Source organism: Lycium barbarum, chromosome 4 (assembly GCF_019175385.1).
Source record: "Lycium barbarum isolate Lr01 chromosome 4, ASM1917538v2, whole genome shotgun sequence".
Lineage (NCBI taxonomy): Eukaryota > Viridiplantae > Streptophyta > Magnoliopsida > Solanales > Solanaceae > Lycium > Lycium barbarum.
Genome location: NC_083340.1, coordinates 1,342,478 through 1,369,519, shown reverse-complemented (window position 1 = coordinate 1,369,519; position 27,042 = coordinate 1,342,478). Strand labels below are relative to the sequence as shown.

The following is a 27,042-nucleotide window of genomic DNA, read 5'->3' as shown; positions in this document are numbered from 1 at the left end:
AAATCGTGCTACTAGCTTTAAATAATTTATTTTACTCTTTGTAGTCAACATTTCACTTACCAATTCGACGTATAAGATAAGTTGAAGCAATTTGACATGATCACAAGATGAAGGCAATGAACTTTCAATTACATTGCTCTTTATTCGTTCGATTATTCTTTGATTAAGCACCATTGTACATACAATCTTTTCGTTTTTCTTTCTCTTATTATTCAGAATTATCATTTCTGAAAGGGATCATTGGCATAAACCTGGAAACGACATAGTATACATTTTACAGAGTTTCCAAACTTTCTTCTACCTGCATTTTCATATCTTTGCTCATGCAGTAAGCCATGTTCCCATATACTTGTAACCTGTCCTACTTTTTCTACGTAGTTGATACCATCAATTGATGAAAGCACTGATTTTTAGCTCGGGAAAACTCGACGATATCTCTATTTCCTGATTTCATCATCTATCGTCGTGGTATTTGGAAGGTATACCTGCCTTTCTTGATCCCTGACCATGACCATGACGGCTGAGGAAAGCTGTTAGTAAATTCTTACTCTTTCTGGCGTAATTTTGCATATCCTTTGCACTGTTTCTTTCCGGATTTATGGACATTGAAATCGCCCTCCGTGGCTCAGATGGACACTGTTATTACCCAAAACATATGATACATATGGTCATTTAGCATGAACAAACATTTTTTCTTCTCCACCAACATAATGTACTCGATTGCTATGTTGCTCGAACTCTTCAAAAAATGTTAACCGGTGCGATAACATTTTTGGAGAGTCCGAGCAACACATCTTAATTGCATGATTAAAGTTCTTACCCTCTGTCTAATATTAGAAGTGCTGGGAGAAATTGATCTTCTGACGGCTGATCCAAAACGCATCAGAGGAGAAACTGATCTATTGACGGATCCAGAACGGTTGAGACCAAATTTAAGTGGTGAAACTGATCTTTTCCCTGTTTCATTATTGAATATGTTAACTAGAGTTTTTATCTTCTACATACTGACAGGGTTCAAAAAATTACAGTATCAGATCACCTAAATATAACTGATAGTTAAAGACTATAAAAGGCGGGATTAGTAACCTGGAAAATAAGGTAGATTACCTAATACAATAAGTTAAATCACCTAAATATAACTGATAGTTAAAGACTATAAAAGGCGGGATTAGTAACCTGGAAAATAAGGTAGATTACCTAATACAATAAGTTAAACAATAGTGCAAAAAAATTTATGCTGCCTGCACATATAAGTTAAATCCGTGTTAATTTACTCAGGAGATGTCTGTTCAAAAGAATGTTTTTTTTTCCCAAAAAGAAAATAAGAATTTTTTTGGTTATATATGTGATTGATTTTTGTATTTCTTTTTAAAAATAGGTTTTTCAAGTGAAATGCTTGTCGAAACACACCTACAATTTCCAAATACCTTGTTCAACCTAATTCAGATACTACATTTTTTCAAGATATTATATTTTTTATGTCCAAACGCCTATTAATATTGTACTGTGTATAACTGAGAAGTTTAAGTTGGTACTGACCAACTTCTTTGGTGGAGGCAACCCTTGTAAATGAGAAGTTAAGAGGATTTGGAGAAGCATCTGTCCATGAAATCTTGGGAGGCCTTTTCCTGTATCAATTTTGAAATGGTTACCGACTTTGAAAGCAAAATTGGCAAAAAGAAAGGGTTATCATAAGTATTCTCATTAATTGAAAAACCTACATGTACTTTTGTTTAGATGGTAGAGCTTGAAAAGGATGAGGAAAACAATCACCTAATGGCAAGAGAGAAGAACCAAAGAAAGTTAAAAAGAAAAAGAACTAAAAAGGGCAAAGATTAAAAGAATTTTGTAAATTTCGAGACCATATCATCTAAAAGCGTAAGTTGTTGGAATTTGTTATGTTTTAACACGCCCCTCATTAAATTGTACGGTCATCCCATCTAAAAGTTTAACTTGTTGAAGATATAACTTACATGAAAAGTATGCTCCTTCCGACGGCTTAAAAACTTTTAGACTACATTGATAGGCCTCTTCAAAAATATTGTCGGGTGTGTGTCGGATCCTCCAAAAGCTATGCATTTTTGGAGGATCGGACAAGAATGCTGCAATATATTTGAAGAGTCCGAGCAACATAGCTCTTAGATGAGATGGTCATACAATTCAACAGAATTCAAAGGCGCTAAGAGAACAAGAATATGGCAAAATAATGTACCATTCTTAGGCACCTGCAAGTCATCTTGAGGACACAAGTTGTGTTCCTTATTTCTTGGTCTTGGTTTTGGCACTGCAGGTTGTGTCTCTGCAGCTGCAAAATGTGAAAGCACATTTGTTTGTTTTTAAGAAAGTAGCAAAAAATGATTATTGCAATATAGAGGGAACAAAATAATTGCCTGAAATCATGTAACGCTTATGTTGCTTTGGAGTCAGAATTATCAAAGATTGTTGCAAGAGGCCACTTCGATCAACAATTTCTTGGCATGTTTGCAATTTCTAATTTGGAGTAACACAGAAAAAAAAAATGGTAAGACGGGAATTACAGAGATCTTTTAGTATTAGGGAAACTAAATTTTAATAACTTTGGACTAAAAAATACTTAAATGGAGCGACATGATCAGCAGGGATTCAAATAACCGTCTCCACTTAACTTGAGATTGAGACATAGTTGTTGTTTGCAGTGAAACTAATCGTTCTTGTAAGTTGTCTTAAACAACTAAGTTCGCTTCATAGTTAACATCTTATAAAAGAGTTTAACTTTCACACATCGACAGTATATACGAATTTTAAGGCTATTTGATGGTAAATGAGTGTTATGGAACTATATATGTTTTATTCATCGGTTTGGTATTAACATTAGATTAACTACAAGTAACCGGCCATAAAAGTAAGATTGTTAACCTCAAAACTAAGACACGTTACATGCTACATGATAAAATACATAAAAGGAATTCTTTACACTATTTAGTATAACAACAACAACTACTACCAGAGGCGGAGCCAGGATTCAAGGTTTGGGGGTTTGGAATTTTAACAGAATTAAAAAGAGAAACTTGCTTATAGCAAAAAACCAAAAAACACTGGTACTGGTGAGGTTTCAAACCCAAATCTCGAGAAAGAGAGAGCTTAGTGCCTCTTCTTTACCATTGAGCCCTCTGCTTTTTTGTGTATGCGGGTTCGCCAGTAAATAATATCTATCTTTACTGAATTTTTCTAGTACAAATATAGGGTCTACGCAAAAGCTACTGGGTTCGCCGAACCCCCTGCCCAAACCACACTTAAACATTGTAGCTCCGCCTCTGACTACTACTATCATGTCAGAGTCCCAAACAAGTCTGGGACCGACTATATGAATCATTTACACTATCAATAAATCTAAGTATTACCTGTTCCATGCATGAGAATCGAAGCTTGGTTGTAGAAAATTCATCTACCTTTTCATCCAAGAAGCTATTTAATTTACATGCCACAGAGCCCAAATGGTCCACACTACTAATTAGAGCCTTACTCACATAATCTTTCAAAGTCTCTATCACTCTGCGTTTAAAACAAAGAAACAAATAATTAGGAATACAAAATTGATTAACAAATTTTTTTTCCACAAAACAATTCAATAAGCATGGAAATGTACTCACAATGTTTTGTGTTCATTTTCCCCATAAGAAGACTCAAAGTATTCAGCAGCAGAGTACAACTGTTTCCTTAAATTCTTCAAGTCCTAAATTCCCAAACAGCAAAAGAGTTTTAGTTATATACATTGATATTATACATAATTAAGAAAAATGAGTCTGCAGTAATGGGGAACGAGAGGTGAAACCGGGATTTGGAGTTTATAGGTTCTGAACTTTCCACCGAACCAATAGCTTGTTTAAGTTACTGGATTGGGAATACATATTGACACATATTTAGTGAATTTTTTAATACTAATACAACATCTAAGCAAAAGCTATTGAATACATTATTCATCCTAATCCTGTAACTCCTGCTCCGCCCCTGTAGATAACTCTCTGTATCAAGACTGATATAGTAATCTAGTTACTAAAATGAGAACCTGCTATAACCAGTAAAGTTTCATTGATTGTGTAAAAATTTTGTACACTATTAGTGAAAATTTAAATGCAAAATGAAAACTTCCATTTATACCAGAAAACCAAGATTCATATCTTACATGCTATGTTTGCTAGGACTCTTCAAATATTTTATCGTACCATTACCATATCAAATCTTCCAAAAATGCACTAGAACCCGACACACACACGCATTATATTTGAAGAGTCCAAACAACATAAGAACATAGAAATTGTAATGGAGATTAAAGCTCTTGCCTTTAAACTATCAGAGAATTGCAAGCTATGCTGCATGAATATTTCATCATAATTAGAACCTTCTTGAGGACCATTTGCTGCAGAAAATGGAGGCTCATTTCCCATGTTTTAGATATTAAAAACTTAAGCTTCTTCAAAAACCTGCCACCAATGAATTTATGTGATAGCTTTAAATATAGTATGTTTATTCTTGAAAATAATAACAAAAAGAAACAGAGTATACCCCTGTATTTATCTGAATGAACTGAAATATATAGGATAAAAGAGTTTATGACCTTTAAATATATCCAACAAGCCCACAAAAAGTAAAATAAATATTCAATCTTTTTGTACAAACCTGCTATTCAAAAATGAATAATTGTATCTGGGAAACTGTGAAGAAGAAGAAAGTGGCAGAAAAGAGAGCAAAAAGGGGACAAAAGATCAATAATACAAGTGGTGGGAAGAGGTGTGTGAGAGAGGGGGTTGTGGGGCACCAAGAATCTAAAAGGATGGGGTAATATATATATATATAGAGTGTGTGTAAGTGAGAAAAGAATAAAAATGGTCCCTTAACTATGATAGTAGGTTCAAAATAGTCCCTTAACTATGCACTTAACGGTTTTAATCCTTTAAGTTTGTTACAAGTTAACAAAAATGGTCCCTTAACTATGAGAGTAGGTTCAAAATAGTCCCTTAACTATGCACTTAACGGTTTTGGTCCTTTAAGTTTGCCATAAGTTGACAGTTTTAGTCTCGACAAAATATTCATCGAACTCTATTTGTTAGATTTGACGAGAACTATGAAAAAAAGGGCGGAAATGACTAACGTCCTACAGACCAACGGAAGTCCATCGGTTATTTTTGAAGAAAAATGCGCGGAAACTATTTTAAAAAAAAAAGAATCACTACACTGGAAGTATTTAGTTTTCTCTAGTTTTTCAGTAAAAACGAATCTAGTGTATTTTACTTAGCGAATGGACTCCCTCGATTTTAATCGACAGAATCCATCGGTCTTTATGCCCCGAGACACTATTTTTTGACATTATCAAGTCTGTAGGTTTTTCCTCAGTTTTTTCCTATAACCGACTAACGTCCGTCGGTTTTGTCCCGAGTTATTTGACCGATCTAGAGTTCTCACTAGTTTTTTCTTTTTTTTCATTATTCTCGTCAAATCTAACAAATAGAGTTCGATGAATATTTTGTCAAGACTAAAACTGTCAACTTATGGCAAACTTAAAGGACCAAAACCATTAAGTGCATAGTTAAGGGACTATTTTGAACCTACTCTCATAGTTAAGGGATCGTTTTTGTTAACTTGTAACAAACTTAAAGGACTAAAACTGTTAAGTGCATAGTTAAGGGACTATTTTGAACCTACTATCATAGTTAAGGGACCATTTTTGTCCTTTTCTCGTGTGTAAGTAATACTTATCGTCCGTATAAATAATTTTTACACTAGAAAGTTATTTTTATTTGTGTCATTAAATGGCATATCTTATTTCAAATCTTACGTTTCAAAGAGGTTTACCTTTCGTAATCATTTGGACAACCTAATAGTTTAAAAAAGTTATTTACAATAATAGATAAAACTTAAACTCACATATATAGTGAAATCTGAAAAGTGAGGCATGCTTCTGAAAGGCAAGAACCAATTGTCCTCCCAACATTGCTTTTAAAATTTAGTGTCACATTCATGATTGTAAATGTTTTACCTTGTTGTCAGGGTAGCTTGTTCTTACTTTTTCCCCACTCCACGTAAAACAATAGTGATTAATCCTTAACATAGTGTATTGTCTGCTTTAGCTCAGCACAATAACTGATTTTATATAAGGCGGATTAAAAATTTCTAACTTTATGAGTTTTTTACAATGATCTCAAATGCTAGTGATTGAGTTCTGATGATTCTTTTAAATATGAATACAAAGTTTAGGTCAAAGCTATTATGATAGGACTGGTATTTTCAAGCCTACATTCGCCCCTGACTTCGTGAGTTTGTCTTTTGGGCTTCATCACATTAAGTTAAAAGCGTATGTATTACATGAACTTATACTCTATCTTATATAGTAATCTCATATGTACTTTCGTTTTTATTTCCTATGTAAAATTTATATAAAGTGTCATATGTACTTCTTTTGAAAATTGACGGCCTAAAAATTTGTCAGTCCTCCACCTTTACCGGCCTTCATTAGCGCACCGTCAATCGCAAGCGTTACGTAAAACTCTCCTATTCAACATGCTCGTTGAAATTTGTTCCACCATCGTATTGCAGGATATCCAGCTCTAATGGTAAGATAACTTTTCTTTGCACTAGAGGCAATTGCTCAGACTTTTTAGCAACATTATGTGTTTCTAACATGATAAAGCTTTATTTACTTGAATTCTTCAGTTTAAGAAAATTTGGGTAAGTTTAGGATATTTGTGTTCAATATACATAATTTAGTTTGGTAATCACACACAACATGTTAAAATAAGGTACTCTAAACTTTCTTATATTTAGGTTTTGAGTTATTTTTGGAATAGTTTAATTTCTTGGTGATTAGTAAGGAAAAGAAAATCAAAAGATATCTGTTTTAATGTTTTTTTGTCTTTACTTTCTTAAAGCAGAAATTATGCAGTCTAATTTGTCTGTATTGGAGGAAAAGTTCCAAAAAAGTCTACGTATTATCATGTTTAAAATTTGTGGTTAGGTAGAAAATTTATAATTTATAATTATTGGATATTGGTGTTCGTCCGAAGCTAGTTAGTTAGGTGTAGAGGGAATGTCGGCATATTAAAGTCCATAATTGATTTCTATAACTACTTCACCAAAATAATTTTGAAGAAAAAACAGACTTTGGTGAAGCTGCTAAGGTTACAAGAATATAAATATAGCATTAAATTGGGCAAATAAGTCAATAATTCAGATTTGGAATTAATAATAATGCTTTCTTTGTATGCCTTTTTTCCGTAGAGTGAATAGTGATGTGCCCACATTGGTTGAGTACCTGAACTTTCACTTTTTTGGTGAGGGTTCAAATCTCCATATTTTAATCCCTTCCCCCATTTCCCTTCCCGTGCCCTTCTATGTAATTATTTTTTTTTTTTTTTTTAAATGTGCCCACAAAGGAAATTTGAGTATTACGTATCAAATGAATTAACTCCAAAGTCCAAACCAAACACAATCATGAGTAAAATTAGAGGAGACATAAAATAATGTATTTGGAGTTGCTAGAAAGAGAAAAGATCTCCCTTTACACACTTACGAGTTGAATAGAATAAAATAATTTATAAGAATTTTCTATAATTTATTTAAAGATTTCTTGTGTAATTACTTGTACTGATCTCCCGTGAAAAAGATCATGTAACTTAAAGGCATTTGTATTAGACTATAAAATTAAATCTCTCGTCTCTAGCCTTCATCGACGGGTTCTATATACAAAATTAAGAAAACGTTTATACATAATAAATATTACTTACTTTGAACCTATCGACTTTAAATATTTAAATATTGAATCCCTATGTAAATAGAATTATCATATCCTCAAGAATCCTGGCACCCCAATCTTGGTAGTTTAGCAAGTTTTATTGCATCTTTATATTTTAGAGAACTTATTCGCCAAAACACATCAACTGTTTATTAATTATTTTTGATATTTCTATCTAAACCACGTAACTGTTTATTTATTAAATTATTCCTGCACTTAATATTTATAATAGTTATTTTCAATCAGCTAACTCAAACGGTCTCTTAGCTTCCATTAAACGGGTAGCAGAATAAAAGCTTGATACTAATAATATCTCACATTTTTTATTCATGATGGTACTAAACCTTATCTTTTTGCTTGTGTTGAAAGAAAAGGGTAACTTTATTTGTGAAAAATAAAGGTGCTCACGGACTCAAAACTTAACGAAAAGGACAATAATAGGATATGATTAGCTAATATCAATTATTTTGTAGTTGAGAATTATTTTTCATACTGTTATTGTAGCTGTAAATCTATGTTCAATTATTTGATGTTTTTGTCGCGGCTAATAAGTGCATTTCAATTTTTCAATCCCCCAATTAAATGCTATCTACAATATTTCCATGTTGAATAAGTCAAGTTTCTTTTTGGCTTCATTCTCACAGTTTCCTTTTTGTGTTGCAAGTAATATTGACTTATTTGGTTAGTTATCAGATTACACTTAAATACGACAGCAACAGCACCGTGAGATAAATCACGAATCTTCCTAACCAATAAGACTAAAAAGGAGTCTATTATTTTCTAACATTAGTCATTCTTTGAAGTACGTAAATGCTCACCTTTCACGATTCATTAACAAAAAATCTAAAACAAATTAAGCTAATGACATCAATTACATGATCTTATTGGAGTTTAATTATTCATTAACCAAAAACCAAGTTTAAAGATTGGTGTTGTCTTGTCATCATGCACAATAATTATTACCATAGTACAAATCTGAGGTGTCAAATAGACTGCTTGAGCTAATTAACCCGCCCAGATTTTGCTTGGGCTGAGATGATATGAGTAAAGTTGTTAAACGAGTCAAAGCTCAACCCGCCAACTTTTACCCTCTTTAAATTTTCTGTTTATTTTTACCCAGAAAAATATTTTCAGAACAGTATGAGATTTAAATTAAGATTAAACACCAAAACCAAAAGGTCTACCTCAGACCAAATAGTTAAGATACAGATACTAGTCCGGTAACACATCCTCTTCATCATCATTAATTCGTAATGGCGGTTAAAGGAATAACAATTCAATCAAAGCGACATAGAAGTTCAACTACTGAAAATTCAGTATATGTTGAAATAACAAAAGGGGCACTGAGTGGCATATCGCTCAGACAATACGCTCCAACTCCCTTGCGTAGCTGAGTGTTTGAGTGATGAGCTGAAGGGATGGTATTTCCTTGCAAGGCACTGAATCCTTTACATTTTGGAAGATGATAAACCCGTCTTTGATCTCCCACTCGGGATGCTCCTGCACGACACCTCTGATCAGATGATTTCAAGAAACAGAAAACAAGCAGGTGCTGGTATCGATCGGGCTTATAAGCAAAGTACAAATACACATTAAAAATAAAAGAGAAGATTCCAAGGCAAATACACAACTCAAAGGCCATCTATCAACCGGCTCAATAACTGATAAAACGAGAAAGGGGCGCCTTCTTTTATTGCTTTGGTCCTCGAAAAGGATCAGTGGAACACCAATATCAGAGATTTTTGGCCTATTATCTTAGTGAATGGAACATCACTACCAAGCTACAATACTAGACAAAAAAGGCTGAACAGTAATACACACACTCAAAATGCTTTTGTGGTAGGGAGACAGAATCTAGATGTAGCATTATTCAACACTCAAGAGTTAACAAGGTATCCGGGCTGTATAATTCAATCTCGACTTAGAAAAAGTCGCTGGTACTCTTTGATTTGAATTAAGCACAAACTGGATTTGACATATAGGCGAACCGACGTTCAGCTTAGCTCATGGGAGTTTGTGTTCAGAATGTAACACAAATGGCGGGGTGAGTTCAGCAAGGTAATAGCTTTGTTGCAAGAGTGGGGGGAAAAATGAGTTTCAGGGAGGAATGATGGTGTAGAGAGACGTATTCACAGAAGATCTTTTTTTATGAGGTATTCGGTAGTTTCTAATGTTTTCAGGATAGAGAGATACATTGTCTTTAAGATAGTGACTGCAAGCAAATAAAAAAATCTCGTCTTGGATAAAACAAGGAATTGACTGCAAGCAACCTTTAGGCAAGTGGAGGACTTTCGGGAGCTATACACCTACAGTGAGACAATAGGGTAGAAGGGTGAGACCAGCAGAAGTGGGACTGGAAAGAGACATATCGTTTGTCCAGTATTTCTGTAGTTTCTATTTGAAGATAGGAGTGTTATATCTACCTAGGGCCCTTTTGTTGTGGCACCTTGACAGGTGGCTTGTTTGTGTAGATAACGGCCTCGCAAGCTATTGTACCAAATTTCGTATCCATTACCACAAATCCAAAGAACCGGGAAAGGGAGACAAGGGGAAGCAGTTTACCTCCTCAACATATTGAAGAAGTTCTTGATCAGATGAGAACAGCAACATTTGCCGAGCATCACTAGTTGAAAGACGGTCATAAGCCTTCTCACTGCATCCAGCTATCTCATCCCTACCAATGACAGGAGTTGCACTATTTCAATCTAAAGACTAAACATGTAACATGATAATACAATTGGATATAATAAAATTTCTAAGGTCGATCATTAATCGCACTCACAGCAGATATAATATATATGCATATATATATTTTTTATCAGTGCACATCTATATCTTTTTTCGGACTGCTGTGGTCTGCTTTTCTTTCAGCCGAGGGTCTATTGGAAACAGCCTCTCTACCTCAATGGTAGGGCTAAGGTCTGCGTTCACTCTACCCTTCCCAGACACCACTTTGTGGGATTACACTGGGTATGTTTTTGTTGTTGTAGAAAATTCTGGAGGAGAAAGATGAATTTCTATATTCCATTAGAGTCCTATATTTCTAACTTTCTTTATGTTGCTTGGAATTGAATAATTTCTTCAGAAAGTTCTTTTTTCTTTTGATAATTTTAGTATCTTCAGAAAGCATTTCCCGTAGATCTAATTAATCCTTGATCTAAGTCTTCTAATCAAGCAACAAGTGACCCTGCTAACATGATAGTAACTTTGCCAGTGAACATATAAAATATTAAGGTTAGGCAATAAATATCAAGCAAAATGTTCTTACAAAAACTTCCTTCCCAAGCACCAGAGGGCAGAGAATAAGCGAAATTACAGTCACTATCTACAGCCTCTATTCAGCCAAGTGCTATTATTAGTATAGAATATGGGCGACACGAATTAATTTACCTCACAGTCTTTGCAAGCAGATCCATGAAATAAGCATAGGTTGCATCAGGCACAGTCTGTCGTGCACTCAACACCCGGTGGTAGGCCCCTTCCATGAAGGATTGCTCTAATTCAACAGCATGCTTTATACATGGGTTATCCAAAGCACTTTGAGAAAGTAACTCAAGTTCGGTGTGGAATTCAGCAATCCTGTTCTGAACAAGGAGTCTCAGAAGGTTGAGACCTAAGATAGGGTATTCCTGCGGGGAAGGTGGAAGACGGCCGCTGCATCACAAGAAATAGAAGAGGATAAGCACCTTATTTTCAGTTCAATTACTATGCTTCTACAAAATAGGTTCAACCAGCAGGCCTTACTATGACAAATACAAAGATGTCATAAGAATAACTAGAACGCCACTAACATACCCCATCCAACCTGTGCCCTAAGGCATTTTCCCTCTCGCCTAAGCATAAACTAGTTGAAATTGGGGCTCCAAAACTAGCAAGAAAGCGATCTAGAAATCTAACTCTGCAACCTCAGTTGATTTATGTATTTGCTTTCCCCCTTTTGTCAAATAAGTACAGAAGAATGAAATGGCATATGACTAAAGCTTGATTACACAGTTACCGTGCATCTGTATAATAAGGTTTTAGCTGAAAGAAGTCCCTCTCAAAAGCATCCTGGTCCTCCATCTTCACAGATAAAACAACTGCATGCTCATAGATATCTCCTGTAAATTGTTATACCATTTTACACTATTAGTGCGCGAGAACCATAAATTTTCACCAAGCTCCAAATACACCTGGCTTAAACCTATCATGTAGTATCAGTACGACGACAACAATCTCGAGATATAGGCAAAACTGAAGAGTATAACAAACTGAAATCACAGACAACCAAGTTTTGTCCTTCCAAATACAATATGCAATGTCTTTCCTAACAGAACCTTGACGACATTTCACTTGAATTAGCATTCTAGTTGAGAAAGGAACACATAATGTAACTTTTTCCAACTAAAATTGATCTTTGGTTTAGCAGGTTTAATTCGCGCTGTGGTAGATGAGGTTTTTTTTAATAAGGTAATGTAACTTACATTGATAACCGAGAAATCCCTAAGGGCCACGTTGCATGGTCTGATACTCAATGGATAATGGCCCCACCCCTCTACCCTTCTTCACTCAACTATCAGGCTTTTGTCTGTGCAGAGTTCGAGCTCATGACTTGCACCTAACCCACATCACATGTGGCGCTCTTACCACTAGATCAAAGTTTCCCGGGTGGCAATTTAATTTCATTGAAGCTAGTAAGAAGAAGGTAATGCAAAAGATACAAAAGAGAATTACAGATGTTTCAATGCAACATTTAGCTCATTGAGTCTAGGAAAGTAAATGAGGGGTTACATCTCCACCAAAGGCCTCATGGAATACATGTCCTGCATTCTTGAAGGATATTTTCTGTTTCACTTTTAAATAAGTAACAAATGCATCAGTTTATTCAAGCGTTTCTCCCTTTTCCTGGTATGTTTTTTAATTCTAAACAGCTTGACCGCCTCAGATTACACTTTTAATTTTAGAGCTTATGACATAATAGTGAAAGAACTGAACATTGTATCTCCAAAATAAAGTACTTAAAATCCAGAGACAGACAATCAGCAACCAACCACCAGCACCTTCAAAAGCAATTAGGCAACATAATGAAACAAAAATAAGATAAATAAGAGTGCAGAACATTACTTGCAATTGTCAACTCATGGATGGCATTAGATGTTTCTTGGAATAGAGGAGGCAGGCTCTTGAATACGGTCAACAGAACCTAAAACATCAAAATAAGATAACTAAAAGTTAAAAAAATGTTTCTAAAAGTTATTTCAACAAGGTAGAGAAGTCCTTTTTTTTAGACTTAAGGTAAAGAAGTCCTTTATCAATTAAAAGATATAGAAAGGTAAAAAGTCATAGCTAATATCTTGGATTTCACAAAGACAATATACATTTGGTACCTTATCTCCTCAATCAATCAACTGTGCCTCAATCCAAAACTAGATGAGGTCAGCTATACTGACTCCTTTACATAAGTTCCCATTGTCTAAAAACCTCATTCCACTACTCAAATTAGGATTTCCCTAAAACTAGAGGTTCTCTACATCTCACACTTATCAGTGGATCAAAATCCAGCTTACAAGTCCCGGGACATAGACTATATCTCAACCTCCACTTTCTCCTTTTTTATATGTTCACGGGCAACCATAAGACAGGATCAACTTTGAAAAATTGAATATGTCTCTCATTTGAAGCATTTTTAGTTTGAACATGCTATTCGATATATTGCTACCTTATCTCCTACCAAAGGTAAAACTCCAAGTTTCCTACACTCTTTCAAGTTAATTGCTCATGTTAAAAAGTTAGACAACATGGACACAATTATCGAAGTATAAGCTTGAATACGATGATGAAGATTATCATAAAGAGAAAAAAAAATTATAACCAAGAACCCTGAGGGTTAGTTGGCCCACCCCTGTCGGGGCACAAGTTTGAAACTCGAGGTAGCATATGCCCGTCCCTCTGCCCTACTACTTAAATACCAAACTTTACACCTCAACAGGATTCGAACTTGTGGTGTGTGCCTGTCATACATCTAACCTGTACCTCCTTTATGTTGAACCAAACCCTTGGGGGCTATATATATTAAAGAGAAGATCTTTAAGGCGACAGAATAGAAAGCATTCATTGATAGTACATTTCAGAACATGAACTAAATTATGACAACAACAGCTAAGGTTTTGTATGAGTTTGAGCTATGGTATTGCTATTGATTACCTTGAGCTAGCCTATTGCAAGTATCAAAATCATTCCTAACAAAATGGTCGAATTTAATGACAAATGCAATCATAAAGAGAATATTTTTGCGGGCATCATAGGAGAAAACTCTAAGAGCCTATTTGGATTGGCTTTATTTTAGGTGCTTTTAAGCCAAAATAGCTTTTAGGCACTTTTGTAGCGTTTGCGTAAGATAATTTTTTAAGCCAAAATAACAAAAATTAGCCAAAAGTCATAAGTTAACTTAAAGCATAAGCCATAAGTTATAAGCCCATCCAAACAGGCTCTAAATAGGCTCTAAATACAGTAACATCTCATAACATGAGTAAGACTCTGACATAAAAGCTACGGTTATGGGCGAGTTTCGCCTATGCTATACAACATTAATGCTAATGTTGATTACCTTGAGCTAATAGAGTAGCCTATTACAAGTATCTTCATAAAATCGGCATATATCATCATAACACCATAAATATCAGATTATTTAAACCAATTGAAGAGTAACACTTCTAATCATACTACGCTTAATTAAAAAAAAAAACACTTCTAATCATACTACATTTTTAGAAAGTGAGCCAAATTTAGAACAAAAACAAGGGTTTTGAACGAGTTTGACCAATTGTAGATGACGATTTGATTCGATTACCTTGAGCTTAGAGAGTAGCCTAGTACAAGCATAAAAATCGTTCCGCATAAAATCGGCATACATATCATAACAATTATCACCATAAAGACAATATTTTTAAGCCAATCGAATAGAAAACTTGAAATCATAGTACATTTCAGTAGAATATGAGCAAAATCAACAACAAATAATAAGGGGCTTTGAATAAGTTTTGAGCAATAATCACGCGACTTGTAACAACTTCCTAATCGACTCTAACTAACTAATCGACCTAACTAATTAGCTCAATTAAACGGTTAATGAGCGCTGTAAATTGAATGAATTAACTAAAATCTAACATGTAATGCGATTATATCTTGAACTGAGAGAGTAGCCTAGTGCAAGCATCAAAATAGGCACATATATCACTATAATTATCACTATAAAAAAATGAGAATTTTTAAGGCAATTGAATAGACAAAACTTGAAATAATAGTACAATTCAGTAGAAAGTGAGCATTAAAAAAGCTAGGGTTTTGTACCTTGAGTTGAGAGAGTAACCTAGTGCAAGTATCGAAATCGTTACGCACAAAAGCAGCTTTGAATCGTTCGAATATCTGTGAAACTTCAGTTAGCTTTGGATCCATTGTTTGATCTCACCTTTCGATTTTGGTAAAGGATTCTCTTCTTTCTCTACAAGTAATCGGATGGGCGAGTTTCGTTGGCATTTATAAAAGGGCCCACCCAAGAATACTTCGTGGGCTTTTAATTTGGGCTGAAGAAATTGCAAGTTTGGCCTTCAAATAGGCTGGTCTTTAGTTTTCGTCCTTCAAATGGGTTGGTATTTACTTTTTGCCCTTCCAAATAGAACTTATATTTAGGGTTGCATAAGTTATTTAAGGGCATCGAGTATAATTTGTGGAATATCATAATGCGAAAATATAAACTAATACTCCGCAAAAAAATTGTTTGTCTTGAGGACAAAAATTAAAGACGAGCAAGCGATAGGCGAAAAAGTGCTAGCCTTATGAAGAAAGAGTTCGTAGGCTTTTAAGTTGGGCTGATCGATATATATATAATGGATGTCGGTCCAATAGGTTCTCCAATCTTGTACGGACTTGTGGGGAGAAGTGCACGGATATCTGATTCTGACGTTGCCATTTAATTTGAGTTCAATTTTTAATTCTTTTCACATGTATACCTATTTTGGACAATTTTAGGTATATGTGTGAAATTAGTTAATAAAATCTAACTGAAATTTCATATGGCTAAAGTTTAGTTATTTTTAACTCACTTAAACCATCTTCTTCTTTTCTTTATTTTTTTTAAATTTCTTTTAGCCATATTGGCATTTCTACCTTACTTCAAACACATTTGAATGAAGTTTAGTAATTGTCTGACTTCAACCATTTATTGCTCGAACTTCAACCGTATGTCGGTGGAGTTCAGTCTTTTTTGTTAGAAATTCATGCACATACGGATGAAGTTAAAAAAAATGACTTAACTTCAGTTTTATATGACTGAAGTTTAAGAAAATATGATTGAAGTTCAACTATTCTTGCTTGAACTTCAAGCATAAATGCATGAATTTTACTCTTATATAACTTTAGACACTATATCTCAAGTTTGATTTTGTCAAGCCTAACTTCTAAAATTGTTTATATGAAGTGGGCATGTGTGCAGAAAATTTAAAAATGTTGATACATGTTGATTGGCGACGTCTCATCCATCTTTTTCCTTATGTGTGAGTATACAACTATTATCACGTGAAATGAAGAAAATTGAAACAATTAATCTAATGAATTACTCTCTCTGTTTATTTTTACTTGTCTTGTATTAACTTGACATACCCTTTGAGGAGCCATAAATAGAATGACAATTTTAGTATTTTGCCCTTAATTATTACTAAGCTATCTAATGATTGAATTAAATAAAACATACTTTAAAAGTTGTGCAGCTACTAAGAATTTCTTGAACTATTCCACTCAATAATTAATAATAAGGATAAAATATGTATGAAATGACAAATTATCTCTTGATTTTCCAATCTGGACAAATAAAAATGAACAACTGTTTTTTATATACAGGACAAGTAAAAATGAACCGAAATAGAATATAACTGTATCTTATTATAAATATTCTTAACAGATGCAAAAAAAAAAGTCAATATATGATGCTTTCACTTATTTTGCAAAATTCGGGTCTGGAATAATTTTTATCTTTCAATCCCAGAAATAGAAGATCTAGTGAATAAATTTAATTACAGTCTTAGTTTTGATGACTTTTGAGCTGTAATTTTTTTTTCTTTTTGGCTGTGTTTTAAATATCTAGGAGTTGATGGGATTTTCGTGGTAATCAAGGTAAATTCATTTTCTTTTTAATGTTAACGTCAAATCTAACAAATATAAATGGTTAAGTGTTTGATCGAAGAGTTCAGATTATATCAGGATTGTTATCCCACTCTATGTGGAATGAATGGATATTTTAAGGAGTATTTTCTCTTATAGACATAAAAATTCACAAGTTGTGAAAACTATCAAAATATTTTTAATTTTTATACAATCTTACCAAATGAGCAGGTCATAGTTCATAACAAAATTAATACACTAATTCATAACAACCGGCTCAAAATTAATACTAGAAGACCTTTCTAAAAATACAACATCAATTGATCAAATTTTAGTTCAATAAATAAAATTAAACTATGGGTCTTTTTTACAAAATTAAAAGGTTGGTAGACATAAATAAAATTTAGTGGAAGTTAATGAGATTCGTAAATGATTGATGGAGGTAGTTGTTAAAAATATCTATCAACTTATTAGTCATTTTTTATAAAATATAAACTTATTAATTAAATTTTATATTTAAAAAATTTCAAACCATACTTAAAAAAACGCATGTTTAAATACTGATTTGAAATCATGATTTCAAAACTCATGGCGAAACGCCTACTGATTATCCCTCATCCCTGTGCGAAAGCGAAAAACGAGTGGTAGTAACTTTTAACAAATTTAAAAAAGGGCTAAAATTTTAGTGCATACTTAAGGGACTGTTTTGACCTTATTCTCAAACATAAGAGACCATTTTTGCATTTTCTCTATTGTTTTTTTTCTTCTTCTTTTTCAGTATCGCTTAGATTGTAGATCTGGGTTCCAAATTCTCCGATCTTCCATCTTCCTTAATCCTCAGGTAACTTTCATAACTCCATATTCTTCGGTTAAATAAATATTTATTAATCATTGATTTGTGTTTATCGAAAGTCATGGATTTGATTTCTGCTTGTCGAAGCCGTGAGTTCTATTATTCATAATTTCATAGGCTTGAATTTTTACTGATTCTATTTATCAAATGAAGAAACAATTGAAGATTTAGTATACACACCATAACTGAATCGAGACTTATTCGAAGTTTTTGGGCTCCATTTTCTTAGGTTAAATAAATATTGCTTAATTACTGATTTGTGTTTGTTGAAGCCATGAATTTGATTTCTGCTGGTTGAAACCGTGAGTTCTATTATTCGTAGTATTGTATGCTTGAGATTCTGTTCAGTTATCAATTTTTGCTTAAGAAATTTTGTTAGAATAGATTAATTGAATCTGAATGTAGTTCTGACTACTTAGAAATTGCAGTTTCGACATGCTGATTGAGTAAAATTGCTCAGATGGTTTTTTTCATACATATGTAGACCGCCAAATGCAATGATTTGTGTGTGGAACGCTCTACTATGATTGAATGTGCTAAAACAGACGCGGTAGATCTAAAATCTCGTGGAGATATATTGTGTCAAAAGACATAATCTCGTGGAATAACTTAACAAAGAGTAGAATACAAGAAGAATTGCAAACTTACAAGGTGAAATATTTTTTCTAGCGGGGTTCCAACAACAACATACATAGTGTATTCCTACGGTCTGGGGAGGGTAGAGTGTACGTAGCCTTATCCCTACCTTGTGAAGGTAGACCACCAATCTTTTTCTATCTGAGTTCCCCTGCTATAAAAACTTGTTCCTAAGGCTGTCAATAGTTTTTTCTCAACACTTGCTGGTATAGGCATGAGAGACATCATGTAAGTAGGATGCCATCAAGAACACTATCCACCAGCGTAATCCTTCCACCAAAAAGACAAATATTTTTTTCCCAAGGGCTGAGCTTCTTCAAGCACTTTCCAGTAACACCTGGCCATGCTGATTTATTTTTATACCTGACACCAAGTTACCATGTGTTCTCAAATATAATTTTACAAAGATTATACAAATAAAGTGAGATATGAGAATGGATTCTTGTGAAAGGAGATACTAATACAATAACAACATAATTCAGGGAATGGGTTTGTGGACATTGCTTGAGGGCTGCCTGCTTCTTGCAAATGCACTTGCAATATTGAACGAAGACCGTTTCCTTGCTCCGAGAGGATGGAGCTTCCAGGAATATTCAGGGGTCCGGAGAAATTCATTCAAGGGCCAGCTACTTGGTCTTATTTATGCAACTCAATATCTGAGAGTTCTTCTCATACTCCTCAACACACTCTGTATTGTTGTAAAGTTTGTATCTGGATGATGATTCTTGGGTGAGGTATGCATGTTTTGGTTGCTATATTTCGAGCTTGAGATGTATTTGGTCAATTATTTCTAGTTACAAATTAACAGAAGGGCTAGCAGAACATTCTGGGGAGAATTTAGGAATTGTTTTTCATTCCAAAAGCTATATGTGGAGTTGGCGTGATATTTAATGTGCAGCAATGCATCCATAGCATATCTTCGTTTTCGTACATGCCATGACATTTGTTTCATCTACAAGGAGATTGAGTAGTAAAGTAGTTACGATCAAATAGCATCAGCCATGATGTTTAATGCATTTCATATTTATTAATAGCAGCATAAATTTGATTTCTTCATCTATAATTCAACCAGTCCATTTGTTGAATCAATAATTTTTGTATTTACAGACACGAAAGTTCATAGATGGAGGGTGCAGAAGCCTCCTTGAGGAAAAGCCGCAAATAGTCACAATTTGTTAGAAACCTGATACAAGCTGATCTTCTTATGTTAGTTTCAGATTAAAAACTAGTTTTCGGTCTTTATGAACGACTGTTGTGAAATAGGTTATCAGCAACAACCTATATGCATAATGTTATTCAAAAATCATCTTCTTAGAGTCTAATCTCTCTTTTTAGTTTCTGCAATTTTTTTGAATACGTGTGAGATATTTTCCTGCGTCTCTTCTTAGCATTTGCTTAACAGGGTGTTGTTTTTATGTGAAACCAATTCTTGTGATGTAAGGGAGTCTTGTAGTTAGGATTGTAACGATGATGAATAAATCCCGAATCTTTAACTTTAACCATTTCATTGTTTTGAAATACCTGAATCCTGTTATGTAGTTTCATAGGTCGACTGGTATCTTCATTTAATGCCAGCTTCTAAGCTTATTAAGGATGTGTCAGTGTACAACTTGTATGCACCCTTCACTGAATAGCCAAGTGGCTGAAATGCTAAAAATTTGAACTGCAGTGTGACAACTTCGAATCTGAATGGCCTCTTGGCTACTCTTGCTCAGTTGCCCCTTCCTTACTCCCCCTATTAACCATGTGCAGGGGAAAAAACTAATTTGTTGTAGATACTGATATAAGATCTATTACTAGTGTAGAAAATAGTTCTGAATACTGAATGCTTCTAGGAGAGTGATGCGGGGTCAAACAGGACTGGAAATTGGACTTTCCTCTATCTTGACTCTTAATTTTGATTTTTGGAGCATAGTTGTAATCATGTGGAGAATTCCATCAGGTACAGCCAATTAAGGCCAGGTTTTAGAGTTTATTTCTAATTACAAGTTGCAAAAATGTTGGGCTAATTATATATATTCTTTGCTGCTCATGAAAATTCTTCTAGCGTTAGAGTTATCTTCCTGGGAATTTCAAGATACAACTATTTGAGAGCAGCATCAGGATTTACTGCAATTTATCTTGTATTTTTCGCTCATGCTAAGCAGTTGGTTTTGGGGTTCGTCATGTATTTGTAACCATTCTCTTGATTAGAGATCTGATCGGGGGCGGAACTACTGTACCAAGTACGGGTTTTAACGAACCCAGTAACTTTTGCTTTGACCCTCTCCGATGAGCCCTTGTCCTGTACTAAGGCAAGTGCTCAGGCATGTCATAAGCCAAGTCAAGGTGGAGAAGGGCAAGGTGTCTGCGATGTTGCCTTCTTCCGTGACCGAGTTGCAGTCATTTCTGAGGCTCATGAACCAAATAAATGACCAAATAAATATTAAAAGGGGGCTAAGCCAAAGGAATTTTTACGCTCATATAAACATCATTCAACAACATATTGAGATGTTAATAGGAGCTAGCGCCTCTTCAATATTTTTCCTTAATATGTTTGAACGAAATGAAGGAAATTGTAACAACTAATCTAATGAAATATCGTATGGAGTTTCATTGTCTTGTTGATAGACGTAATAGATGCACTAAATAATAGCATGCTTTCACTTATATTGCAAATTTCGAATGGATTATCCTTTATATTCCATTCAATGAATCTATTCAATTAGATATTTGCTTGCTTAGATGCGGTGCTTGTCTCTTGAAGTCTCCATGAGTCGAATAAATCGGGGGTTCCAAACTAATAGGTATAAGTTGTTTTTTTTTGTACTCTATTGGACTGTCGATTCATTATAAAAGTTGAAGGCGACTGAACACATGATTATGTTTGGGATAGTAGTTTGAAATCTAGATTCAACAAACGAACTTATGACATAATTTGAAAACGTATATGCAAGCATTGCAACTTGATTTAACACATACGATAATGCTATTGCAACTTGATTTAACACATACGATAATGCTATCTTTTGCTTTCCGCGATATTGTACACTCTTTGCGTCATACCATATTATCAATTCTTATCTTTTCGAAAAAGAAGTTAACATTTTAGGAATTTCAAAAAAATTAAACGTTAACTCACAACACCCTGTTCATTAATACACTAAATTCTTCATTCCTCTTTTGCTTACTTCAACCTCCCTACCATTAAAAAAACCACGGGCTTGTACAATGAACTGAGGGACAAATGATTTGATTCTTTACTCATTGATAACTTTTGATTTTGACAAAATATATATTTAACTTTTAATTAATTAATATATAAACTTTTAGTCCCTTTATGTACAAAATTTGTTATAGTTGGAATATTTTTAAAATTATATCGCAATCAAACATGGAAATTGAGATAACAAAATAATCTTAATATTAACACATGAAAAATCAAGTTGTGGAACAATTAATAATTATGACAAATTTGTGAATATTCAGAAGTAAAAACATTAAAAGATAAAATATATTTGTTTAAATATTACAAATCTCAAAATTAAAATATACTAGTAATAATTTAGGTACTAAAAATGATATTAATCAATAACTTAGATTTTGTAGTAGTAAGAAAGCAAAGTAGCATTTACCAGCCTTGTGGGGTGGTTAAGAGGAAAGCCTATACATTTCACTTTGTACAGTTCTATTATCCACTTTATCTCTCAACAACAATGGCTTCTTTTTCTTCATCATCATCTTCATCAATACTCCCATCTTTGACCTCCACACTCTCTTCATCTAAACCTTCAATACCCTTCAACTTCAGTCCTTTCACTAAAACTTCTAAAAGGGTCACCAATTCTGTCCAAATCTTGAAAGCCCAAACACTAGAATTTTCAGGTTCTTTCTTCGAAGGCGGTTTCGGAGAAAACAATGATGAGCCACCAACTACACCTTGGTCTGGTATTTCTGCTGTTGAAGATAAAGAGGAACCACAGTGTCCACCTGGTTTGCGCCCTTATGAAACTATGGCTGTTTTAAGACCAGATATGTCTGAAGATGAAAGACTTGCTCTTACCCAAAAATACGAAGAGGTATATCAATTAAGGATTATGTACTTTTTTAAAAAAAAAGAATTAACCTAAAATAGCCAAGGGACGTATAATACTCCCTCCGTTTCAATTTATGTGAAATGAGTGACATATATTTTGTGTGGCTATAAATCATTGCATAATGGTAAATTATTTCCAAATATAGAAAGTGGTCATTTTTTTGCATGGATTAAGAAGGAAATAGTTTCACATAAATTGAAACGGCGGGAGTATATGTTTAAACCATTTATATATATGTAGAGGCGGAGCCAAGATTTGAAGTTTATGAGTTAAGATTCTAGCTCTTTTAAGTTACCGAGTTCTAAATTAGTAATAATTTGTACATATTAAATGTATTTCTTAAGATAAATACAGAGTTTGAACCAAAGTTAGTGGTCTCTGGCTCCGCCCCTGTATATATGAATACCGGTTTATAATTAGTATATAATCTATGTATACAGGCTCGGTAAAGTAAACATTGAATTCGACTGGCTGCTTGTGTAAAGATCTATCTTTTTTATGTATATGTATAATGTATGCCCCTTTCTTTAAGAAGAATTAACCTAAATAGCTGACAGATATGTAACAACTACAACATACCCAGTATATTCCTACAACTGGGGTCTGGGGAGGGTAGGGGTGTTGCTTACGGATATATAATATATGTATAATTCATGTATAGTATATGTATAGCTGTGTATAATTAGTGTATAATATATGTATATTGGCTAGGAAAAGTAAACATTGGAGCCGACCGACTGTTTGGGTAAAGATCCCCTCTTTTTTATTTGTTTTGATAATTGTTGGTACCCATGTGCAAATTAATATATCTGTGAGGAGCTTTTGCTTGTTAACTTGCAAGCCTAAGCTCAATTTGGTAGATTTTGAGTTTGTATTTGCTGATTCTACTGTTTGAACATGAGAGTTGAAGTTCGGAGTTCTAAAAATTTCTTCTTTTGAATCTATTACTCCATCGGTCCCAATTATATGCATATGTATTTTTTTATTTGTTTTGATAATTCTGGTACCTATTGGAAATTGATATATCTCTAAGGAGATTTTGCTGAAGTTGTTGGATTTTGTGTTTGCAGTTGCTGATTTTACTATTTGAGCATTAGAGTTGAAGTTGAGAGTTCTAAAATTGATCTTTTGAGTGTAATACTCTATTTGTTCCCAATTTGTTTGGCGCTTTTTTCTTATTTAGAGTCAATTTGACTAACTTTTTGAGATAAATTGAACTAGACTAACTCATTTTGTATAAGTACAATTTAGATAGTTGAAAACTGTACGAGAAGTATTATAAGTTTATCTATGTTGCAGTTTCTCTTTGTATCCAAATGTTGAAAGAATAAATTTTTAATATGTTTGTCTAAGTTCATGAATAAGAAGTGAAAAGTGCCACACATTAGGGCTGAGGGAGTAAGTATTTTATCAGATTAAGCTGCATAATTTGTCATTTGACACTTTTCAGCTGATTCCAGTGTGAACTGAGAAATGAAGATAATTATGGTCATTTAAAATAGGGAGATGGCTAGGAAAACTGAAAAAGTAACTACTATTCGGTTTGATCATGATGAAAATATCTTCCTTTCCTGTCTTGGCTACAAAACATTTTTTCGTTGTTGTTGTTAAGAGGTGGAAGTATGAAAGCAAAAGAAGTTTCGAGCTTGCAATTGATTATTTAAGCACAAGATTGTTAGGGAATATACTTCCTTTTCCTTTTTATACTTGTTAGAATACCATTCTTTGGAAAATCTGAGCTTTCGACCTGATAACAGTCTCAGAATTTGGGTGCATAGTTCGGCATTAAGCTATAATTTAAGCTGACATGGACATGATCTAAGTAAACATAGAGCTATTTCTCGGTGTGTGTTACAATTTTCATTCTTCTTGTTCCCATGTAAGAACTTTCATTCGAATTTTAATTCTTTTTTTCCATTTGTTTCTCGAGTCCAAAAGCCTTGATCTGATGGCTATAGCACTTATCATTCTTCCTTGTGAACAGTGATAATAATTGCATTTTGTTGCCCATCTTAGCTGTGGCGGAGCCAGGATTTTTATTAAGGGGGTTCAAAAGTATAAAGAAGTAAATATACAGAAAAGTCGAGGGGGTTCAACATCTACTATATACACATAAAAAATAATTGTAACTTTGTGTATATAGTGTAATTTTTTGCCCAAGATGGTTCGGATGAACCCCCTGGGCTCAACCTAGCTCCGCCCCTGCATCTCAGTTTTGATGTTATACTCGACGTCTATTAAAAAAATAGGCTTGTGCAAAGCTTCAGAGAACAATGATAAAATTACTTAAAGTTGATGATATCTGTCATCTTTCACATTCAAATGAGTGGGGAAACTTCCATTTCTTCATTAGAAAAAACAAAAAAAATTGGGGAAACTTTCATTTTGTTAAACTGCAAACCGGTTTTTCACCTCTGAACTCAGAGCAACTTTTAGTTTGCTTTGGTTTTTGCTCCCATTTCTATCTAACTAGAACTAGAATATAGTTCCTTTCGTGATTAATTCTCAACCAGGTTCAATATCTTGCTGCTGCTCACTTTCATGCCCTTCCTGAGCCATTAACTAGTCATCCTAAAAGAAAAGTTGACCATTTTGCACTGTCAAATATGTCTTAATGAGTGGGAGGTAGCAGGTGCCCTGTGGAATTAGTCGAGGTCCGCGCAAGCTGGTTGGGGCATCACGGTTATCCAAAAAAAGAAGTGAAGCGACAAGCTCCTAAGTCTGAACTTTTTTAACTTGAGAAATCTGTACTGTTCCTATTGCTTGGACGTTGCCTGAAGCTAGAATTAACATGTATGTTGTTATTGAAGTGTTAATGCTTCTGTTGAAGACATAATTAAGTAAATAATAGTGTGCTCTCTCTAACAACTTAAACTTTTAGTAGAGATAGTGACACACTTCGACAACTTAAGCTTTTAGAATTACCACATGCTTGGCTCATAAAAAAGAGTAAAGCGCACACGTGAGAGGGCGTATTGAAGTGTATGGCCCTCTTATCTAAAATCTTACATTATAGACTTATTGAAACTATGTTATGGAGTTAACAGTTCTAATGTAGTCTCGCATCAATCTCAGTTGCACGCGGTACTGGCTATTTGATGATGCAAGTTTTAATTTTTAGACCAAGTGTTTTATAAGTTGTCCGTCCTTTTGTTTTTCTCTCTCTTGGGCAGTTGCTGGTTGCTGGTGGTGGTATGTATGTGGAGGTCTTCAACCGGGGGGTTATTCCGCTTGCATACAGCATTAGAAGAAAAAATAAAGCTGGAGAGACAAATACATACTTGGATGGGATTTACCTCTTGTTCACTTATTTTACTAAACCTGAATCCATTGCAGCCCTTGAGGCAACACTGATAGCTGATGATGATGTTATCCGATCGTCCACTTTCAAGATCAGGAAAAGGAAATACTAGTTTAATTTGTATTCGTTTAGCTGTAAAAGACAATAACAGAAGGAGGCGGGTTTTCCTCATCGCGCCTCTCGGATGTTGAAGTATTATAGTCTTTTTCAAAGTACAGCAGTATCAATTTGTAATATTTTTATATTACTGAAAGTTGCGATTACATTCTGCTTTAGTATCCTCCAATTTTTACTTAAATATAATAGTAGTAGCATTATTGAGCACTTGGTAGTCCCTGCATAAAGATGCTCCTTAATTTTTACTTTTCTAATCTTTTTGGTTGTCAAGTCAGATTACCATTTCTCTTAATTATAGAATTTTTAACATGAGAAGGTGGACTAATGTAACTCAAAGTACTTCCTTGTGGTCAATGAAGTAGGTTGAGAACTATAAGTTTTCAGGTTCAAATTCTAACGGAGGCAATAAGGTTGGGTGATTTCTTTCCCATGTCTTTAAGCCTTGGTGGATAGAGTTATTCGGTATTTGTACTGGCGGGAGTTAGCAGGTATCTCGAATAATCAATCAAGGTGCTTGCAAGTTGGCCCAGATATCACAATGATACAAAAAAGGAGGTGGACTAATGTAGTCTACTCTCCTCTTTCTCATTCCCTCTCCCCCGGCAACTGATCTCATAGTTCATGATTTCTCCTTTGCCCTCTTTAGAGTTTTGGTTTGGCACCACACAGGCAGCCCAGTTTTTTCATCAGGTAACCTATCAATTCAATACACTGTCAGCAGCATTTTGTCTGTAAAAGTTCATTAATGAATTAATATCTCCTTTACTGAACACGGATTTTGACTTCTCCTCTGGAGGACCGGTGTAGCTCGCTTCGCTTATCGCCTTCGTCTTTCACCAGGACTTAATTAATACTTCATCAATATCGTTAATTAAGTTTGGTTGTTGGTAGGGGGATTTTGTATGTTGGACAGTTTTTGGACTTTGTTAACTGTTGGTCCTGAAGGAAGTTGAGAGACAATATTTTCTTTTTGTTGCTTCCAAAAGCAGGGCTGACCAATTTTGTGGGTTGTGATTTAGACATGATTTGGTTCAAATTTTTGTGTTGATTGCTAGAAGGCAACTGTGTTGGCTTCCACCAGAACATCTGTCATAAAATAGTCATTTTATGTTGATTGCTAAGGATTTTTCCAAAGTCAGATTACTTTATACTAGTAGAT

The 27,042-nt window shown here is 34.2% G+C and overlaps 4 protein-coding genes across 7 annotated transcripts; 2 read left to right on the top strand and 2 right to left on the bottom strand.

Annotated features, from left to right (window-relative positions):
* Positions 1-108: 108 nt before the first annotated feature.
* On the bottom strand, positions 109-4,794 carry LOC132634765 (protein ABIL2-like). 3 transcript variants are annotated; one of them, XM_060350823.1, is made up of 10 exons: positions 4,657-4,794; positions 4,320-4,460; positions 3,630-3,712; positions 3,381-3,531; positions 2,391-2,490; positions 2,213-2,305; positions 1,722-1,773; positions 1,540-1,628; positions 821-957; positions 109-636 (listed from the first exon to the last, which is right to left on the bottom strand). In XM_060350823.1, the coding sequence occupies exons 2-10, from the start codon at positions 4,422-4,424 to the stop codon at positions 454-456; spliced, it is 993 nt and encodes a 330-aa protein (XP_060206806.1). In that variant the 5' UTR covers positions 4,425-4,460; positions 4,657-4,794; the 3' UTR covers positions 109-453. The 3 variants fall into 3 exon arrangements, with proteins under 3 accessions (XP_060206806.1, XP_060206805.1, XP_060206807.1); XM_060350822.1 differs by having other exon boundaries at positions 4,595-4,759; XM_060350824.1 differs by lacking the exon at positions 4,657-4,794 and adding an exon at positions 4,543-4,562.
* A 4,112-nt stretch (positions 4,795-8,906) lies between these two features.
* LOC132634766 (26S proteasome non-ATPase regulatory subunit 8 homolog A) lies at positions 8,907-15,264 on the bottom strand. The gene is made up of 6 exons (XM_060350825.1): positions 15,095-15,264; positions 12,869-12,947; positions 11,763-11,865; positions 11,156-11,419; positions 10,328-10,439; positions 8,907-9,265 (listed from the first exon to the last, which is right to left on the bottom strand). The coding sequence occupies exons 1-6, from the start codon at positions 15,197-15,199 to the stop codon at positions 9,125-9,127; spliced, it is 804 nt and encodes a 267-aa protein (XP_060206808.1). The 5' UTR covers positions 15,200-15,264; the 3' UTR covers positions 8,907-9,124.
* Positions 15,265-17,582: 2,318 nt separating this feature from the next.
* On the top strand, positions 17,583-19,888 carry LOC132634763 (uncharacterized). Of its 2 annotated transcripts, XM_060350817.1 has the most exons (3): positions 17,583-17,741; positions 18,872-19,123; positions 19,497-19,888. In XM_060350817.1, exon 2 carries the CDS (start codon positions 18,875-18,877, stop codon positions 19,106-19,108), a length of 234 nt encoding a protein of 77 aa, XP_060206800.1. In that variant the 5' UTR covers positions 17,583-17,741; positions 18,872-18,874; the 3' UTR covers positions 19,109-19,123; positions 19,497-19,888. The 2 variants fall into 2 exon arrangements, with proteins under 2 accessions (XP_060206800.1, XP_060206799.1); XM_060350816.1 differs by lacking the exon at positions 19,497-19,888 and having other exon boundaries at positions 18,872-19,319.
* A 2,116-nt stretch (positions 19,889-22,004) lies between these two features.
* Positions 22,005-26,090, top strand: LOC132634762 (small ribosomal subunit protein bS6c-like). The gene is made up of 2 exons (XM_060350815.1): positions 22,005-22,447; positions 25,639-26,090. The coding sequence occupies exons 1-2, from the start codon at positions 22,085-22,087 to the stop codon at positions 25,876-25,878; spliced, it is 603 nt and encodes a 200-aa protein (XP_060206798.1). The 5' UTR covers positions 22,005-22,084; the 3' UTR covers positions 25,879-26,090.
* The last annotated feature ends 952 nt before the right edge of the window (positions 26,091-27,042 follow it).

Excerpts from the sequence above, each read along its gene's own strand:
- LOC132634765 (XM_060350823.1), bottom strand. The coding sequence starts at position 4,424 with ATGGGAAATGAGCCTCCATTTTCTGCAGCAAATGGTCCTCAAGAAGGT. Across the intron at positions 2,306-2,390 it reads TAAGCGTTACATGATTTCAG|CTGCAGAGACACAACCTGCA; the intron begins GCAATTATTTTG and ends CACATTTTGCAG. Across the intron at positions 1,774-2,212 it reads CTTGCAGGTGCCTAAGAATG|GTGATTGTTTTCCTCATCCT; the intron begins GTACATTATTTT and ends TCTTGCCATTAG.
- LOC132634766 (XM_060350825.1), bottom strand. The coding sequence starts at position 15,199 with ATGGATCCAAAGCTAACTGAAGTTTCACAGATATTCGAACGATTCAAA. Across the intron at positions 12,948-15,094 it reads GGTTACTCTCTCAACTCAAG|GTTCTGTTGACCGTATTCAA; the intron begins GTACAAAACCCT and ends TTGATGTTTTAG. Across the intron at positions 11,866-12,868 it reads CCATGAGTTGACAATTGCAA|GAGATATCTATGAGCATGCA; the intron begins GTAATGTTCTGC and ends AACAATTTACAG.
- LOC132634763 (XM_060350817.1), top strand. The coding sequence starts at position 18,875 with ATGGGTTTGTGGACATTGCTTGAGGGCTGCCTGCTTCTTGCAAATGCA.
- LOC132634762 (XM_060350815.1), top strand. The coding sequence starts at position 22,085 with ATGGCTTCTTTTTCTTCATCATCATCTTCATCAATACTCCCATCTTTG. Across the intron at positions 22,448-25,638 it reads TTACCCAAAAATACGAAGAG|TTGCTGGTTGCTGGTGGTGG; the intron begins GTATATCAATTA and ends TCTCTTGGGCAG.